A 20,447-nucleotide genomic window follows, 5' to 3' on the forward strand; every position below is an offset into this window, starting at 1 on the left:
GAAAAATCGGCTGCTAGGCTTTGAATTAAAAGAAAGAAAGCTTAATCTACTTGCTCACTAGCTTTCCGAAGAAAAAGATTCTGAAGAGATTGAAGTTTTGGTTTCAACCTTTTTTCGAAACAAACTTGAAGTTACAGAACCTATCAATCTGATAAAATATTATCACTTCACTCCTTGGTCATCAAACGTAACTGATCAGTGTCAACACGGTAACAGGTCTAAACAGCAAACGAGGCCTGTCTTGACCTCGGTCAGCTGTGAGAGAGAACTGCAGTTGCTTATATCGAAAGTTGGCAAGCTCAAATCTAGTGGTATTGTTATATTTACGGATCTGCTACCTATAACGAATTCTAGAAGAATGAATTGCTTGGGGTGGCAAAAGAAATGAAATCAAAAGGTAAAATTGTATCTTCCAGAGTGTGCCACAAAGAGACTAATGTTTGGCTTGAAACAAAAGTTTCTACTGCATCTTTTTGGTCTCGTGTTTAATTAGTGTCTCTTTGTTTTAGTATCTTCATCTAATCGTATTGGAAAAGAAAAGTTTATGGTTTGTCTTCACAAATTGTTATTTTGTTTTCCATGTGTCCTCTTCCGCTCTTTCTCTTTCTATTTCAGGGCACTTTCTTTTTCTGTTTTCTTTTATATCTATCTTATAAAATTCAAAGTTCTTGTTATGCTGCTTCTCCTTTTACAGCACCAAAGTTTAGTATTGAGCCTTTGTTTTCTTCGAATGAATGTCTTTCACCAGAGAATCCGGTATGTTGCGAGCTTTTTACTATGTTTCATGCTTTTGGATGCTATTTGGAAATTGTTTTAAAAGCAAATTATTTTGTTAATTAAGTTTTTTTTATATGTCTTACAGACTGAAACGGTTTGAGAAATATTCTACTAGGGTTGAGTAAGATATTAAATTGAATAGATATAGGTGATAAGTTAGCCCATAACCCTTTTGTTGATAATTTACCCCGTAACAAGTATCTTTTACCTAAGAAAAAGTACTCCTGTTAATAATGGTCTTTTTAGACCTGCGAGTTGGAGTGGTCGTGGGGTGATTTCTAGCCTAGATTTATTTAATTACGTTCCTTCCTGGTAAGGGAATAAGAGTTATGGGGCTGTGTAAGACATTTTGAATGCAAATACCCTGAATGCGGAAAATATTCAAGGATACCAAATACTTCAGAAAAATATACTGACTAATCAGAAAGGAGGACTTGTATTCTACATCGATACTTCTTTGCATTTTGAAGAAATTAAAATTTTTGACTCTCTATATGAGGAAATGCTGTTCAAACTCCTGGTTATCGAATTCCCCATACTATCTGAGAAAGTTTTCTTATGCATGCTTTACCGCCATCTAGTTCTAGCAGGAAAAGATTTTCTTATAATTTGCAGAATTTGCTAAGATGGTCAACTCTAGGAAAAGAAAAATCAATCTCATGGGAGACTTAAACATTGAAACTTCTTCGGTAAGTCCAAACTCAAGTAATTCTGAGCCATTGAATATCCTGGCAAAAGATTTCCCTACTAAATCATTGGCTGATGGCTGTGTGCCATCCTTCTGGATTCCAATTTGGGTTAAAAATCAAAATGTATCTTTTATTTATAGTCAACTTCTAAATTTTTCTTTTGTATCGTGTGACGAAATGATTACGGATGTGTCTGATTATTTTGTGCTTATGAGCGAGTTCCTCGGATTTTCAGGTGAAAAGGGTCAAATGAAAAAATCTAGAAGTATGGATCAAAGTTAAGATAAGCTCTAAATACTAAATTACTTTCTACTGATTGGTCGCAATGCTTGGAGTCAGATGACGTTGAATTTGTATCCAGGTCGTTTACTGAAACATTTCAGACTGCTTTAAAGAAAAGGTGCAAAAAGTACCAGGTATACGTAAAGCCATGGATAACAAGAGGCTTGGTTAAGAGTATTAAGGAAATAAAATCGACTTTACGCTGGATACATATATTCTCCCATTTCAAATAATGAAACTAAATTCAAATAATATAAGAACCATCTTACAAGACTGACAAGATGGACGAAGAAGATTCATTTTTAGAAACTATTTCTTGAACTGGAAGGATATCCAAAAAAGACCTGGACAATAATTAACGAGTTTCTTAACAAAAGCAAAAGTCAAGAGCTGCCCGAATCAATGAATGTATTGGATTGATCAACGAGTAATGGTAAGCATAAGGTAGCTGAGGAAATGAACCAGTACTTTAATATGATTGGAGAGGCCACCGTAAAAAATAATTTGAATGACCGCTTGGATGTGGAATCTAGATTTCGTGAATTTCTACCATGTCCCTTTGATTCTTCCATATTTCACTATCGCGTGACTGATGTGGAACTCATGAATCTGATAAACATCTTGAAGAAAGGACACTGAGAAGGAACTGATTGCTCATCTACGTATCTACTGAAATAAACTATTGGATGCTACGCTCAAGTGATGGTTCATCTAGTTAATCTATCCTTCAAGCATGGATTTTCTCCTGAGGTGATGAGAACTAATTGAGTTATTCCTCTACATAACGGAGGAAATAAGCAGGATTCATCCAATTATGATCTATTTTCATTTTGTCTGCTTTTAGCAAATTTATTGAAAAGTGAATATGTAACAGGTTGAATAGTTTTTTGAAGAAAACATATTTTTCAGCCCATTTCAATTCGGCTTCAGGTCTTCATATTCTACAGAACATGCAATATTAAAGCTAACCCTGTTTTTAAATGATGCCTTGGATAAAAGTCTACTACCGGCAACAACAGTCGTTGACATTAAAAAAGCTTTCGACACTATTTCTTATAAAATTCTGCTATCCAAGCTACGTAACTGTGGTGTTAGAGGACAAGCGATACTCCTAATTAAATCTTACCTCAAGGACCATAAATAAATATCGGGTGCGAATGGCTACATTTCAGATGAGGTAAGCCTATCTAATACTCTTGTGATTTTTTATGGGTCCATTCTTGGACCACTTTAATTCTTATATATGTAAATGATCTCCCTCTAAGCCTAACCTGCCATTAGACTGATATAATAATAATAATAATAATTTATTTTTAGCCCACATCATAACAAGTTATGGCACTTTTGGAGTAACAAAAAGAAAAACAAATGAAATACACTACAAGTAAAATACACTAAAAATAGAAAAAACATTACGCTACAATGAGATTAACCGAACAGACGGACCAAAGGATGATGAGGCGATAAACGATAAAAAGCTGATTCAGACAACCTTCCATACATGAGGGCCAATTTTGTACTTATATCAGGGACATCAAACTTACGAATTATCTTCCTATTGCTATACCAAGGGGGGAGATAAAGTAAAAATTTACAATATCTGAAATAAAAAATCTGAATCTGATTAACATCATTTTCTTTTGAAGGGGATAAAAACCAGAAAGATAAAGGACAGAATGATCACAAAAAGTAGCATATAGTCTACCGAGTGCACGTCTATTATACTTCCTTCGATTAGCAACTATCTTAGAATAGCCCGTTTGAATTTTATTTTGAACATCACGAACAGTGCACTGCCGTAGGCAAGAAATTGAATTCGTAACAATAATACCCAACCACCGAAAGGTGGAAACAAAGGGTATTGAAAAACTGCGACAAGCTAAGGGAGCAATAGAGGAAGTTGGACCATTAAAAACTAGAAATTCACATTTCTCAACATTAAGAGAAAGACCAATATTAGAAAATAGACGTGAAACTTTTGAGACCATAAACGAGAGACCTTGCTTATTTTTACACAAAAGTAAAAGATCATCTGCATAAGCAAGATAATTAACATCTGAGAGTCCAATAAAATAATTTGATCTAATTTCATCTAAAATACCAGAAATGCACACTTTGAATATACTAGGTGATAAAACCCCTCCCTGCTTGACACCTCGACATAAACAGACAAATGGAGATACAGATTTATTAATTCGGAGGAAGGAATTCTCATACCCAAAAAGGAAGAAGAAAAATGACTGAAAGATTTACACCATTATTAAAAAGGGAAAAAAAAAGCTTGACTGTGAACTACATTGTCAAATGCTTTAGAAAGGTCCAAAGTACACATATAAAGTGGCAACCCCTCAGCCATGCTATTCTTAAGGGCGGAAAAAAGAACACGGTGTGCATGTTGACAACCAATACCAGCTTGAAACCCAAATTGATTCGATCCGAAATTTATATTTCCATTTACATGAGGAATTAAAATATATTCAAGGATTTTACTCAAGTTACACGTAGTGGCTATAGGGCGATAAGATGAACATTGAGAAGGGAGTTTTCCCCGCTTTAGAATTGAGGTGACATTTCCACAAAAAAAGCTATCTGGAACCAGAGAAGATGTTAAAGACATTTGGAACAACAACTGCAAATGAAATAAAAGAACAACACACTTTGGATTTATATTATTTACACTAATACCATCAATATCAATGGATGAAGATTTCAGTTGTGTAATTGCATTTTCAGCAGCAGTTATTGATACTGGAATAATATGCCCTGATGAAGCAAAGGCGGTAAAACTTTAGAAATTAACCGAGAATAATGTGACTCCACAAAAAATTAATTTTGGAAAAAATTCCCGAATAGTAAATATACCAAGTTAAACTAGAAATCGAATCACTATTATAAAGATCACTTTTATCCAGCTTCTCAGAATTGATCAATTTAGACCAATCCCTTTTAGAGGCTGGAAATTCCATACCCTTATAACGAATAGATTTAAGGTACTTTTTATAATCATTCTTTGTTTTCTGCCTTATATCCGCAACAGACCCCGTTATAGGTCTACCACAATCCACCCAAATTCGAAGCCAAAGTTTTGCCTTATTTTTGAAATTCTTTAATTCAGAATCGGCAGCCCATATAGATTTCCGCGTTTTTATACGAATACGTTCCTCGGGAACCGCAATTTTTTCAGCTTCTTTCATACATCTAATTATATCATCATAATATCTATCAAGATCACGCTTACTACCCTTTACTTGCAATTGGAGTAGATGATAAGGCACACGAATACAATTAAGCACTGTAGATAAAGACAATATAGATAAAGACAATAAAGACAAAAAACATTTAGAATTCCCAATAGGGGCAACATTGCAAAGTTTATGTTTCAGTTTAGTAGTAAATGAAAGCAATAGATGGTCAATGTCATCAGACTCAATATCAATATGAATAATCGAGCATTTTAGCTGTGACGAACTGATTATATGATCAATATTAGAAACACCACCAAATTGATGGATATAGGAGTATGATAAATCTTTCTTCAGAATCGCGCAAGGGGGCATGCACTCCAATATTTCTCGGGATCGATAACTTTGTTCATCCAAATCCGTGTTAAAGTCACCAAGAACTATAAAATCAAGTTTATTTTCCTTGACACGATTCATCATGGACTTTAAAGACTTGCATGTAATAGCAAATTTATTTATTGACTCCACTGTATTATTTTCATATGGAAGATAAACATTAGCAAACACAGTACTATTTACTCTAACAGCAAGAATGTGCTTATCCGAATAAAAAAGGGATGGGTTCGAAAGATCAATACTTTTTTAAAAAATACGGGCCAGGCCTCCAGAAGGGCGGCAAAGCGTGGTAACAGCATCAGAAGTAAAAACCGAATGAACTGAGCTTCGATGAAGGAAATTTCTGCTAGAGGCAGTTAACAAAGTTTCTTGCAGGCAGATAACGTCGAAGTTCTCGTACAAGTCATTTAGAGGTTTGTTGACTAGCAAAACCACGGAGAACGGAGCATGAAATGCTAAAGGACACTTGTTCACCATTGCAATTGGCACATTTTTGTGAGGCATTGCATGGATTTTCTTTTGAACTAATATGAGGGCCGGCACAACGAGCACATTTGAGCGCAGGACTGGGACAAGAAAACTGGAAATGATGGGGCTATCGGCACTTAAAACAACACTTTGGAAATTCCTTAAACTCATTCAGTCTTAAGAATTCATAACCAATTCGTACACCGTCTTTGAAATAAGCTGCTTTAGCAAAAGAATCCACAAAATCAAGCTTAACTGTTTTCGAAAAGCCAAGCCTTTTGGCAGCAACAATACCGCTACAATTTGTGAAAGACTGAATCGCATAATCCTCTGGAACACCTTTTATAATGGCCGAATATTTCTTAGAAATTTCTTTGGTTGACATACCGGTGAGAATGACGGGAACAGATGCACGGAAGTCTTCGGCAGCAGATTTATCAATATTTACATACCACTTATCGTGAACCGGGCGAATACTGGACACAAGTTTATGGCCACTGATTTTATCAATTGCGTCTTTCCTTTTAATTGGATCCGATAGATGAGACGGCACTTGAGAGACGACAATAGTGGTTGACTGGCGATTAGAGCCTATAGGTTTTGGTAACTGAGGGTAATTGAGGCTATAATTGTCCAACTTTGCTGACACAGTTTGAACAAGTTGATGAACTTTAGAAACTTTAGAGGCCAATTCTGAATAGGCCACAGCTGGCAACACTGGAACTTCAGTTGGAAGTTTAATAACATAAGTTGGCATAGAGATGCTAGCTTCATCACACTTCTTCAAAAGATCGAGCATGTTCTTAATATTACTGGTTGCAGACTTTGCACCACTGCAGCGAGGGGGAATTTCATCAGGCGCAAGTTTCGACCATAAATCAGCCTTAGCTTCAACTATTTTTGGTGAAGCAAAAAAATCCACTCCATATTCAATAATTTCCTTCTCAGAAATGGAATTCTGCCAATTACTTTGGACAAAATTTAACACAGGCGAATATATATGTTCAAAGTCATTCAGATCCTCCGATTGTTCGCTAATACGTGGCATCTTTTCAAGGCACCTATTTTCAACCACCACGCAATTTAAACCGTTCAATTTATAAATATAGGTCACTGATATATGGCATTACAAATTCCAAGCCAATTGTTGCGAAATAACAAGGTTACTGAATTAATTATGAAGCATAGTGTCAGGATTAAAAGTCTCTATAATTCCAAGGCAATTGTTGCGAAATAACAAGGTCACTGAATTAAATATGAAGCTTAGGTCAGAATTAAAAGACTCTATGATCCCAAACCAAATATTGTGAAATGTTAAATTAATTCACTTGACAAGAAACTCACTGATTTAGCAGTGTTCATAAAATATCCAATTTTAGCTGTTAACGCATTGAACTCTGAAACAAGACTGAATATGGATCACATATTAGTTCAGTACTGAACTAACTCTTGTCGAGGCAAGAAATCTCTTTTACTTCGTGATATTTCTCTTAACTGTGGCTTGTTTTACATCAATTACTGCATTGTTAATTCCGGGGCCCCTCTTATTTGGATTTATGAAGAAAGGGGCCCATGCCTGTAAGTTTCTTTGATATGTCAGTTTGATGAGTTGAGGAAAGAAGTGAGTGTAATGTATATTTAGCAATATATTAATTACCGATATAATATAATTATCGATGTCTGTCTCGAAAAAGTATTTCGATGAGCGTATTGACGACTTGAAGCAATTGATTGAAATTATTCGTAGGGAGAACGCAGCGTTACAAAAAGAAAACACTGACTTGAACGTAGGTATAATGCATCGTCTTAAATTTTTTCGTCCCTTTTTGCTTTAAAATCAATCTATTTTTCTCTTGTTCATTCGTATATTAATTATTGTTCTATTATTTATTTGAGTACGTTCCAGTCACATATTTTTCCAATTTAGAAGTTACAAAATAAAGCAATGAGAATCCTTATGATTATAGTTTATTCCCCAGTTTCTCTTCCTGGTAAATTTCCAACTAAGAGTCTAAGACAAATTTTAGCTTTTCACTCTATACTTTTCCGCGTTCATTATCTACAGAATCTGCAGCCAGATTGTTTTACATCATTTTTTACAAGCCCTCCTGGAAACTGGAAAAGGACTTACTCGTTATCCTTTAAGTAAGCTTCCTATGCCTTTCCTTGTGTCCAAACGGTCTAGATTTTTGCCTTAAAATAATATTACAAATTATTGGAACATATATGAATTTTTTATCAGAGTCTATCGCTATTAACCATAAAAACTAAAATCAAAGATCTACTAATTAGTAAATATTAATTTGTGAGTAGCTTCCGGCCGTTCAGCTATCGGATAAATAATGAAAATAATTAAAATAAATGTTTTTGGCATGTATTTATTGGTGTGAAATAGAGTGAGAAATGTGATGACATCCGTTTCTTCTAGGTTTGCTTGTTTATACCATGCGTATTTTCATCCGGCTTTTAAGTCAGTTTTCCTGCCGGGGATGTTATATGAATAGTTTTAAATATGTAGAGCTAAAGAATAAAAAAACCTGAACTTGAACTTAAGCCATACACAATAGTCGGGAGGAACGCAACCCCAAAACATTTTTTATCGGGGAAACATTGTGTTTGTTATATATCGACATTAAAATCTCCGCTGATTATAACACACTTAGAGGCAAATTTTTAAGAAACCTGCCTAAAAGCTTTCAGGCAGACACAAATCGTGGGTCAAACTGTTTTTTACTATACTTTGTAGGCCTATAAACGGTAATTACCGCATTATTCTAAGGCTCAGTGGCAATAAAGTAATCAATCTCTGCTAACAGCATGGAAGGGAATCGGGATAGGATAGCGAAACCATCAGATGGTCTTCCTCGCAGTCTCACAACTGCACTACAAAAGAGGAGATAAAAATTAGAAAATAGTGGTAACAGGCTTCAGTGGTCTTCTGACAGGAAATGCTTCTGAATAAAAATTAGGTCATGGGACTGCAAGAACTGTGAAAGAATTGGGATTCAGTTCGTAATTTTCCCATTAATATTCCACGACAAAATTCGGAATCTGAATCTCATTTTGAACTAGATTTACCTTTCAACAGAGCCTGTACAATAGGGCATTTGTAACCTTAACAGGGATGACTGTTTGATTTGCATACAGCTCATTTTTTCAATTTGTGGCAAGGGGCTGTTTTAGAGTTCCCGTGACCTTTTTCTCCACAGACGGAACAACAAAGTTCATTCATATATGTACTTGAAGTATGTTCTTCATATCTTCATTTAAATCTTCAAAGGAGTAAAAACAAAACCTCTTGAATGGGGAATCGTTTGAAACAAATTACCCATGACAACTTCATTGGTAGTAGTAAATCCTGTTTTGTTTCATATTTCATCCTGAAAGGTCTGGTAGACCCACTTTGCTTTGCTTCACTACAATTTTGCAAAGGAGATTTAACATCATCAGAAGTCAGATTGTTTAGGACATGTCTAACTATTCCAAAGTGAGAAGAAATTTTAAACTTAGGAATAATGGTACTGCTAGAGCAACGAAGCGCATTTTCTGTTGCGTGAGTATCACATTTGAATACAGTAATAACTTTCAAGTCCCCTAGGGTGCATTTTAGTTCAAAAATTTTTTAGTCAAGATAACCAAATGCTTGTTCTAGGAAGTTATACGCTGTTTGGCAAGGATACTTGGTAAATTTTCAACAGCCACAGCATAGAATAGTTCGGAAATATATTCAGCACGGACTTCCGTTTACTTTTTGAGAAGTTTTGATCCATCGGAATAACTATTTTGTTACACATTTTTGTAATCTTGCGTGTAACAATTTCAGTACTTTCACCTGGGATCAAGGGGACTTCTCCTGGCTCAAAAAATAAAGAAAGTGGGCAGAACAACCTTGTTGTCATCACAAGTCTGTAATACTTTGATCATTTCCAAAACATTGTCAATCACCTTGTGTCAGCAACGTTTGTGGCTATTCGAGCTACACAATTTGATTCAGTTCATAAGCAATCTTTTGCTTTCATAATGTCTTTTTTTTGGAAAAACTGGGCAGCTATCTTTACAACTTCATCATGGCTTTTTACAATTTTTATTGCACGTGACAAATATGACAAAAAAAATAAGCTTACCAGCCATCGCAAACATGCATTAACACTAACACAGCAAATAAACGTTCAGGAAACGTTAGCTTATACAAACTAGATTGGACTTACCCAGATAAACAAGGGAAGTATCAATCCCGTTCACCTAATTCCCTCACTTCAAGAGAGACAGAGAGAGAGAGAGAGAGAGAGAGAGACAGAGAGAGAGAGAGAGATGGAGTGAGAGAGTGAGAGAGAGAGAGAAAGAGAGAGACTTTTATTTTTAAAACGATTTCCACAGGGGGTGGCGCCGAATTAGCACTTTACATCAGGTATTACAGTCATATAAAACTTGTCAAATAAAAAAAAAAAGAAAAACACACAAAGAGTCAGATAGACACCTGCCAGATTAAACAACAATCATTAACTAAAAAAATGAGTAAACACAACCCATTGATTATTAATGTTTAAAAATGCAGGAATGAAATTCTTCTTGTATCTCTCGTGGATTTGTGGGAGAGGTTGAAGGGTGGGGATTTTCTGGGAGTTGGATTTTTGAGGTCAAGATCTTAAGGGTGGAAAAGGGGGGGGGGGGTAAAATCTTGGAAACGCGAATAAGTGATTGCCTTATTGCCAAACTGGATTCACAGGAGGGTTCTTCTCTCTGATAGGGTAGTGGGCTAGTGCTGCTTAAGAAGAAAGTAATATGGGAGTTTACCTTGACCATAGATATTTCTTACTGTTCACTTCTGGACTGACTCTATTGAATAAGATTGGGAAGCAGTTAAACCAAAATGCCAAACCGAAGAAGAATATTCAAGAACTGGGCGAATGAAACTTGTATACATTTTTAAAAGGTGGAATGGAGGGCAAGAAAACTTGAAGAATAATTTAAGCCTAAAAAGTGCCAAATGAGCTTGCTTTGTGACGTTAGTAACTTAGACCTCTCACTTCAGATCGCTCAAGACAGTGATACCGAGGAGTTTGCACTGCTGGATGGACATATCCGGAGCCATTGGTTGCTTGTAGGAAGGTGTACTCTTCAAGAAACTGATAGTTCTTCAAATTTCGCCCGCATTTTTCCAGTAAGGACATGTCGTCAACATATTTCCAGCGGACAGGGTGTTTAGCAGCAAGTTCATTTATCATGATCAGAACAGGAGTTGCCAAGGAGGGTACCCTGGGGCACACAGTAGTATTTGGGGAAAGAGATCTTAATAGAATTTTATATACTTTAGACATTGAGTTCTACTGGAAAGAAAAGGCACTATTATTCTATCAAGGTTTGGGCTAACATGAAATTACTTTGGGAGTCTTTTCAACTAAAACCTTGTGGTTAATCAGATCAGAAGGTTTTCGGAAGTCTATTAGAAGTAGATTTAGCCAAATCTCAGGGTTTTCTAAATTTTATATGTTGTATCCAGTAAACTTACAAGATAATAAGTGGCAGATAGGCAGCATTGATAGGTTATTTATTTTCTTCTCGATATCCTTTGGTGATATGTGGGGAAGGTTTTCATCCTTATTAGGGGGAAGAGACTTAAGAATATTTTAGGAACTTGAGGTAATGCCCGAACAATCTTGGTGAGTTGTTTGCTGAGATCTTTGGCAGTTTTAATACTGGGGTCATCAAGCTGGAAACCAATATTACTAATTTGAAATTTTAAAAGAGACTCTCCCCGCAGGTACAACGGTGCTTTAAAACAAGTCTTCCACTGGGAATTCATTAGGCATATATTAATGGGGACTGGTTTTCTCTGAGATTAGAATATTTCATTATAAACATTACCAATAAAGAAAATATTCCTGAAGAATAAATAATAATTTGGTGTCCCTTAATCTTGTTCCCCTCCCCTTCATAAGTGAGAAAATTGCTTTACGTGTAAGTCATTTGAGTTAGATATTGGTTTTGTAGATATTTCATAAGAGTTCAATAAAATATTTCTTCAAAACTTAAGTCTTAATTTGACATTACAATATATACAACCCTCCCCAAAATAATATAATGTCTTCATTTTCTTATATATTATTCTTCAAAATGATAATTCTATTTTAATTTTACTCTAATTTTGCTAAGCCTAATGTTAATATGGTATTTTCCAGACCCAATACCACATTAAAACTTAGAATATGGTATTTTAGCATTCCAAGTTCAAGACAATATAAATTTATAAATAAACTTGATGTTATTAGAGCCAGGTATAAATTACTTTTGTGACATTATAGTTAAGAAGCTTTGGTATATTATGCTAATAATAAAAAAATGGATTATTATTGTTGTTACCATTAAATCAAACCAACAATTGATCCGAGGGGCTGATAAACTTTGAACACAGCATATTTTAAAAATTTGGGGCTGATTTTGAAATTTGGGGCTAGCCAAATCTCAGGGTTTTCTAAATTTTATATGTTGTATCCAGTAAACTTACAAGATAATAAGTGGCAGATAGGCAGCATTGATAGGTTATTTATTTTCTCTGGTTTTGGACACCAACAATTGGTGTCCGAATTTCTAATAATTGCTCATCATTGTGTACTTTGGTAAAATCACTGTATAATCCAATGTCAAATATCAAGACCGTACTTAAGTTTTTTTTTTTTTTTTTTACTATGTGGCTTTTCAGCAACTGGGAGTTTTTGTAAAGTCTTATTCGGCTCTTTTAGAAGGTTATCTCTAAAAGTTATATTTCTTAATTATTTCCTCGATGTTATTACTGCAAAAAGAAGTTCAAGAATTTCGGTAAAATGAACTCTTAGCTTGGTGAAGAAGTAAAATATGGAGCTACTTTGTAGTTGTAGATTAAAATGTAATGTAAATGTAAATATAAATGTAAAGATTGAGTTTATTTTAATTTCATCCAAGATGGCATTGAAGCATTATGGTCGACCAGGTCATGAGATAGTGAGTGTACTGTCGAAGCAAACAGTGCAAATTCATATTTGTTTACATTTTTTGCCAAGTTTAAAACTTGCATCGTAATTATATCCTAGGAAATAAGGCTCACAGTAGTTTCAGAGATGATTCTGTCCACCTCGTTTTCAGATATCATTGTGCTTAATTTATTTCACAATTTTCTTTGAAATTTTGTCTATTCTGTCTCTGTGATAGCTAGCTATAATGGCTTACACAGGGAGGCTTCAGATACATCTTTGTGTTCAATGTTTTTGAAATTTTTCTTATAAATTTTGTCAATTCTTTCTCTCTGAATGTTAGCTATAATGGCTTACATAAGGCTGTGAAGCTGATTTTCCTATAATTGGTACCAAACTTGGCTTAGTGGCATCCTTATACAGTTCAATTTAGAGGCTAAATACTGGTAAGAATAGTCAAAAAATTCGGTATTCGTAAAATCATCTGAGTTTACTAAATATATTCATCAATTTAGCTTACATCTTAAGAACTTAAAAAATTTTTACTATTATACTAGTGAAGTTTAGTAACATTTATGTGTTTAGTAAAATATCTGTTGTTTAGTAGTTTCGGTCAATAACTACCTGGGCTTGTAATAATGATTGTAACAATGACCATTCACGTAAATTTCAATTTAATTTATATTGATTGTTTCCACACCGAAGATTATATATGGCAGTTTGCTGAAAACTTATAAGTCAAAATGAGTGGGTGCGCACTTATTTTTAAATACTACCTCGGCAATTTAATGAGTGCTTCCCGAGAGCAATACCCTTCATTAGAGGCTGGTGAGTGAAATATCTGTCTAAATAAAAAAAATGTCTAAAAATTCTTATCCAATGGCCAATGTCCCCAATGAGGTTTACAAAATTTCCTATTTTCCAAAAATATCTTTTGAAAATAAGGCTAATGTTATAAGTTTTGTCTTAACTATTTTCGCGGGTTAGCAAACCGGTATTATGATCAATTTGTAATGTGTCACAAATATTCTATATTTTATAGCAATAAAAGTAACAGCTGCCAGCCTTTTGGTCTTCTTTAAATTGTAAATTTTATAATAGGAAAAGATTGCTTTGAATGAGTGAGCTGTCTGGTCAAGTGGGTACGTCTAGGTATACACAAATAATACTGACCACCTAACCACAATCTCTTCGCGATAAGATGGATTGCTTCAAATTTATTCAGCACTAAATTTAAATTAATCATCCTTACTTTTCAATTCAGTGATTGCTCTTGGGTTTGATAGTTAACTCAACTCGACTCCTAACCCATAGCTCAATGACTGTGCATCCAGTCCAATCAAATATCCGTGAAAGTCAGCTGAAAAAACCAAGCTTCTTCTCCAATGAAGAACCCTACTGGTGAAGGAATTGAATGCTCGGTGTCAAGAATATTTTGCACTAAGGATCCTTTTTTATTTTGCTCACATAGCAACTGCTAATTAGGCTATTCACACTTACCCAGAATACTACATTTTCATGCTATCTTTGTGCTAAATATCCTAGGGTCTAACGATGAGCTGAAGTCGTTTTTCTATTTTTCTGTCATTGTGAAGATAAAAAAAAGGGTAGTACTTTATTATTCTAATAATAATAATAATAATTTATTTGTTATCCCCCTGTTTTGACAATTTAAACAGAGTAAAAACATTAAGGATTTATGCTTTTATTATACATTTATTTATGCCTTTTTTATTTTATTGATTTTCTTATTCTATTTTCCTGCTAGCGCGAAAATGGTTATATCTCATAAAATTATTTTAGTTAGGGAAAATTTTTTGTACAAAATTAACATTTTTTCTCTATAGGAGGTATTTTTTTTTTTTTTTACTTTTGACTGGTTCAGCTTAAGCTGGCTGATAATTTGTTTTATTTTTGATTTATCTTGATTCTTTATAGAATGGTTCAAAATAGGTGCTATAATTTCGGCAGTCTATCTTAGATTAGGATTTTTGGCAATTACGAAAGTAATTTCTACATTTTCAATCAATCTCTTGTGTTAAATATGAAAGTTGCCAGCAAATATCCCTCTGTAATTTCAAAAACTGCTCATGCCTGCGGTACAGTTGTGCCATATGGAAGATCTCGGGTTTAGATGATTTTGCTTTTAGAAAAAAAATGTAAAATTAAGAGATTAGATGTAGATTTAAAATAAATAGTTATAGCCAAGCTTTCATACAAATCATGAATTCCTGCAAGCTATAAGCTCCTAATGTAAGCATAGCAACTTTCTTTTAATTTACAACTTTTAAAGACGGGGAGGTGGGGGGATGGATGATTCCCTTGCCGTGGTTTAAAAGTAGGTAATGCAGGAAAGTTTATTAAAGACACTTGTTATTAGATATGAGTAGATAAATTATAATACTCGTCATTTTCTGGTGGTTTTTGGCGGGCATCCTAAGACTTCTGCTCGTTAATTAATCTGGTTTCCTGGTCAGGTAGATTTTACTTGAAAATATTCATGTAGCTACTGATTCCCAGATAGCAAAGGAGAATTTTCAACTGATCTGCTAAGTTTGATACTTTTATCAAAGAATACCATTGTAGCAATACTTATGGATTGTAACAGAGAACTTTGCAGTCAAGCAAAATATGTCATATTGGGTCAAAATTGTTTCATCAATTCGTAATAAGGAATTTTTTTTTAATAAAAGTCTTATGAATAATTACTTACACTACATTTTGAATCATTATGGAAATCCTTCTGTGCGTTAAGAGTATGTCTCAACAAATTGTATCCTCTAATAGGACACATTTCAGCAATAAGGCTTAGTATATTTTCTACTACTCGTCTTTCTACGTTAAATACAGCTTCTTCATTGATAATTTTCTTTTTTTTTTCTTTTTATCTCAAGAATACATTGTGTTTAATATCCACAGCATGTGTGGGCTTTAAGTTTTCGTTGAAGGTATGAACAGAATATCTTAAGTAAGCATAAAATTAAAATTTTTTGAGTCCAAATTTTGTCTGATGTACTTCGATCAAAGGAGTGTCACTCACTAAAATTTTGGCCGATATATGTTGGAGAGGTGGGTGTCTTTTATAGATTAAAGGAAAATGATCATTTGTAATATCTGCACTCACTGGGTAACCTTTCCCATTAGATCTTGAAAACTTTTGTGGAATATTTAGGGTCAGAATAAAAAAACTTTTTGAGTGTGTGAGCACCACACTCTTTTCCTGCTATGACTATTACACTAACAACAATGTTTCGAAATTTCCAAAGTTCTTAGAAAAATCCTTCATTAAAGATTTTATCACATTCCTTGATTAGGCACAATTTTTTTTTAATTTTTTGAGGGTTTGCACTTAGATTTGAAAGTAATTCTTTTCACTGAAAGGTATCACAATATAGATAGAAAAATTGTGCTGAAAATTTAGAAGCAATTTCATTATCATCGGTAAGATATTGGTTATAGGCCGGAGATTTGGAGCTAAGCTTTACTTTGAAATGGGCGACATTTTCGTCAGTTTTTGGTCTATATGTAGAGGTGATCAGTTGTTTTGTAGTAAAGAATGGTAAAGGGTTGCAAAAAAATGCAATGATGGTCTCTTGCCCTTAATGAAGAAGTCATTTTGGGGGTACGGCAGCATTCTTCAATGTTGGTAAAAATCAAGTCTAGGGGTTTTTTACAACGTGTAGGTGACTTGACCACTTGATCTAGGCTAAGAGCAGAGCTATGTCAATTTTGATCTAACTCATAAAAATGACAAAATAATGCAATTGCCATGTAAGGATACTTTTGTGAATTCTGTCTGTATAAAGTTGTAGATATGCCGTCAGCTAATTCTGAAAACCACTAGTACAGTAAAATAAATGTGACAAAATGATGCAAGATAATTCTGTTGGGAGGTTTTTGAATCTGATCCAGAGTTGTAAGACTCCGGGCTTGGAGTTGTTCTCAATTTTCAAAAATAAGACTATCCAATTTGGAAGGGTTGATAAACAAAATCTTTGTCCAATCTGGGCTTAAAATGGGAGTCAGAGTTGGAAATCTAGTAAAAATCCTCTTTGGCAGACCAGGTTTGGTTAAGACAAGCAACACCAGTCTGTTTTTTGTTGAATCTATTTATAGTTCACCATATTACTTATCAATGTTTTTAACGTCACAAGTAGGTTTACGCTTCAGGAAAATCAGTAGAAGGGGTTGCGACACATCATACCAAGGTTTCTGAATTTGTTATTGGATACTTGGTGTAGACTCTTGGGTTAACTTTTTGCAAATAACGGGACTAAGGAGATGGACTGAATGTCCAATTGAAATGAGTGGAAGCTGGAACGTAACGGGGAGGTTTCCTGAATGAGTTTGCTAGGTGTCTTTGATAATTCGGATTCATGTTGCTTCCAAATATTTGCTACTTATCTTATTAAACTATTCACATGAAAAATTATATTGGAAATCTGATGATATGTGGGTATGTGAAAATGGGAATCTGAGAAGTATGGGACGTATTAAAAAAAGATTTTTCCTTGAGAATTTGTTTCTTGTATACTCCTATATAGATTTTCAATTCTTAATTCTTCAAAGAGATCGGATATCCAGGTTATTTCTTATAAATAAAAAAATAGAGAAATAAACCTATATATTTTAGTTTTTAATTGATTATCTGCTGCATTACGAATTTACAGTTTTTATCTATTCAAGGGTATGAATTGGAAAAATCGTGCCCAATGGGATGTGATAAGTCAATTCCATACCTTGGACAATCTCTTTCGTTCCTTGTTCTATGGCACTTAATAATCAAACCTTTGGTCATTTTCTGTTGGTGGAGTCAGTCAAATAATCAGGTAATTGTTTTTCACCACACATAAGGAAGAGTGAAAAATTAGAATGTGGAAAATTCTTCTGACTAACAAAGTGAAACATTACCTAAGAAATTTGAATATCGGCTTTGTTTTGAAACATTGAAAAAGAGGTACGGTTGAAAAATCAGTGGCAGCTAAAATAGTAAAACTTATTGTTTTTCACTCTTTCTCTCCGTTTCTTTCTCTCTCTCTCTCTCTTTGTCTGTATATATATATATATATATATATATATATATATATATATATATATATATATATATATATATATATATATATATATATATATGTATACAAATATATATATATATATATATATATATATATATATATATATATATATATATATATATATATATATATATATATATATATATATGTGTGTGTGTGTGTAAGTGCTATAAAAAGATTACAATACCATTCAGTTTTAAATTTTCTCCTATTTTGAGCGATATTTTATAGTAGATAATTTCTTGTTGATGTTGTATGATTCATATACACACCACTTTGGAATTATCTTTTGTTTTGGAGGCTTAAATTATAACTGGTTTCCTTATTATAATTTTAACTTGTTTTTAGCAAAGCCAAAAACAAGCCACTTTGCCATTTTTTTGTTTTTGAGGGAACTTATGACAGATATCGCTATTTTATCTTTTACATTGTTTTGATATAGCTTGAATACGACCCCCATTTGCATTTTCACTTGTTTTGAGAGATAATTTATAAAAGCACCTTAAAGTGTAAAAAAATTGTTTGAGATTCAGCCAAAAATGTACATAATGCTTTAAACAAAAAAAAATTTGAATTTCAACAGGCGTAAATTGCAGAATTGAATATAAAATAGGTTACTGGAATTCCCTGGTCACTGTTGAATTTTCAGATTCTGGAAAAAAAAAATTTTATTCACATACCCGAATTTAATTTTCAACTTACGGGAGAATAAACTCTTTGAATGTCCTTTTACACAATTGAATTTTCAATTTCTTGAAAAAATATCCGGGATTTCAAGATTGTTATTGAATTTCAATAGTTTTTTTGGGTTTGTCAGTTCTTCTGTTTGATATTCATCGCCAGTGTTCTTTAATTTTCTAATCAAACTGTTTAATGTCTGTTATTATTATTCATTATTCCCATTTTGGTCCTGAGGCATAAATAAATATCAAATACATACTGATTTATTGTACAAAAATAGAAAACTAAAGCAAAACAATCTCCCAGAGAATAAAAAGTCTCCTGACACCTGTACTTCTTATAACAGAAATTATTAATTCAGTTGTGTAACAGCAAGCTGATAAAAGAAACAAGGGACAGAAACACCTTCACATATGGAAAAGCATTGTGACACACAGACCTGAAATAACAATGAAATTAAATTGATCGATAAATATTATAATCACTTTTCGAGTCAAACTTATAACGAACAAAAATTACTAAGCACACGAGTTAAGTAACTGACATTAACAAAAAATAAAATCTCGATAAATTTGAGATGAATGGATTAAACTAATGAGAATAAACCAACATTATTATGTGTGGTTACAATAGTTTCTCGAAACCACAGTACCTAGTAATCAAATTTAGCACATTTTCTTATATCTCATTTGATAGCCACTGCGTCGAAAGACTGCCTTTCAATACTAACATTTGGATAAAACGTTTTAAATATACTTGGCTTCATTTTCTTACAAATAAATCATTAGCCTATTTAAGGCTTACAGTTATTCTTAGTTTTTGGCTCAATCGATTTACTTGTTCAAAAGCGAATATTTTGGTAACGGTCTTACTCAAAAGAACTCTCTCAGGAGAATATATCATAGATAACGCGTGAATGACAGTAAAAGAGAATATATACCTAATCATTTACCTTTCTTTATTTTTGACTCATTACAATTTTATATCTGTGACTCTGACCCGAAAATATGCATGTTGTGGCGTAATTGTGTCAAATTAGGACCATTTTTTTCAGGTAAAGTGCAAAAAACAATAAAAAAGAGCCTTTTAAAAGCAAATTTATAAAAAAAATGATTTAATCAAGCGGACGTTTGAATTTTAAAGGCCCATCTTAGTTTTGTAACCATTTTTTAAGATACTAAATTTCAGCCTGTTGGGGAGTGTATTTGGATATCAGGATGCCCTATTAAAAGTTACGTCCTTGTATGCATGGTGAGAAGTGGCTAGGATTTTATTCACACAAACTGGAAATCCTCCTGTTGATTAGCCTTCCTCAACATACCCTGATAATTCATTTATTTTTCGATGCTGATTCATTTCTGTTTTACGTTTGGTAGATTATCTGATTCTTTTTTGCTCATTTTCGGTTTATTGGAGCTCTTAAATTTTCTTTAAAAAATATATTTTATGGAAAAACATTTTTAGTCAATTCAAATAAAATACTGCTGTTGGATTTCACATTTTATTCTAAGTTTTTTTTGATGTTACAAACTTTTGTTGATATTTGAAATGATATTTTCATTAAAAATTCTATTGTTCATACTGAGACAGACTAAGTTTTACGCAATTTGAGCCCCACAAACTTACAAGCAAAGAACTGATAACGTATCACGAGATCAATTAAAGGATATATATGAAGGTTGTATTATTTTTATATCTGACCCTGTCAGGAGGAAAGGAATATTAGGGTATTTACTTGAATATGTATAGAAAATTTCAGGGAATTCCTGAGGGCACATAATTTGGTCCACATATTTTAGCATTAGGAGAGAGGGATAAAAAAGGTGAGATTGGAAATGTTATAAGTAGGTATGTTAGAATTATTTCAGTTCTTGTAATTTAGTTTTTCCTTATGGAGAAACCAGCGACTAAACTGGAACCTAGGAAAACTTTTGTTCTTAATTTATAATA

At 33.5% G+C, this 20,447-nt stretch overlaps 1 protein-coding gene across 2 annotated transcripts in view; it reads left to right on the forward strand.

The window, feature by feature from the left end:
• LOC136042380 (uncharacterized) overlaps positions 1-20,447 on the forward strand; it is an 88,544-nt gene that overhangs the window by 28,788 nt on the left and 39,309 nt on the right. For both annotated transcript variants that reach the window (XM_065727359.1, XM_065727360.1), the window contains exon 4: positions 17,428-17,570. In XM_065727359.1, coding sequence (XP_065583431.1) covers positions 17,428-17,570 — 143 coding nt within the window. The remainder of the gene's footprint in view (positions 1-17,427; positions 17,571-20,447) is intronic.

Source organism: Artemia franciscana, unplaced genomic scaffold (genome assembly GCF_032884065.1).
Source record: "Artemia franciscana unplaced genomic scaffold, ASM3288406v1 Scaffold_1201, whole genome shotgun sequence".
Lineage (NCBI taxonomy): Eukaryota > Metazoa > Arthropoda > Branchiopoda > Anostraca > Artemiidae > Artemia > Artemia franciscana.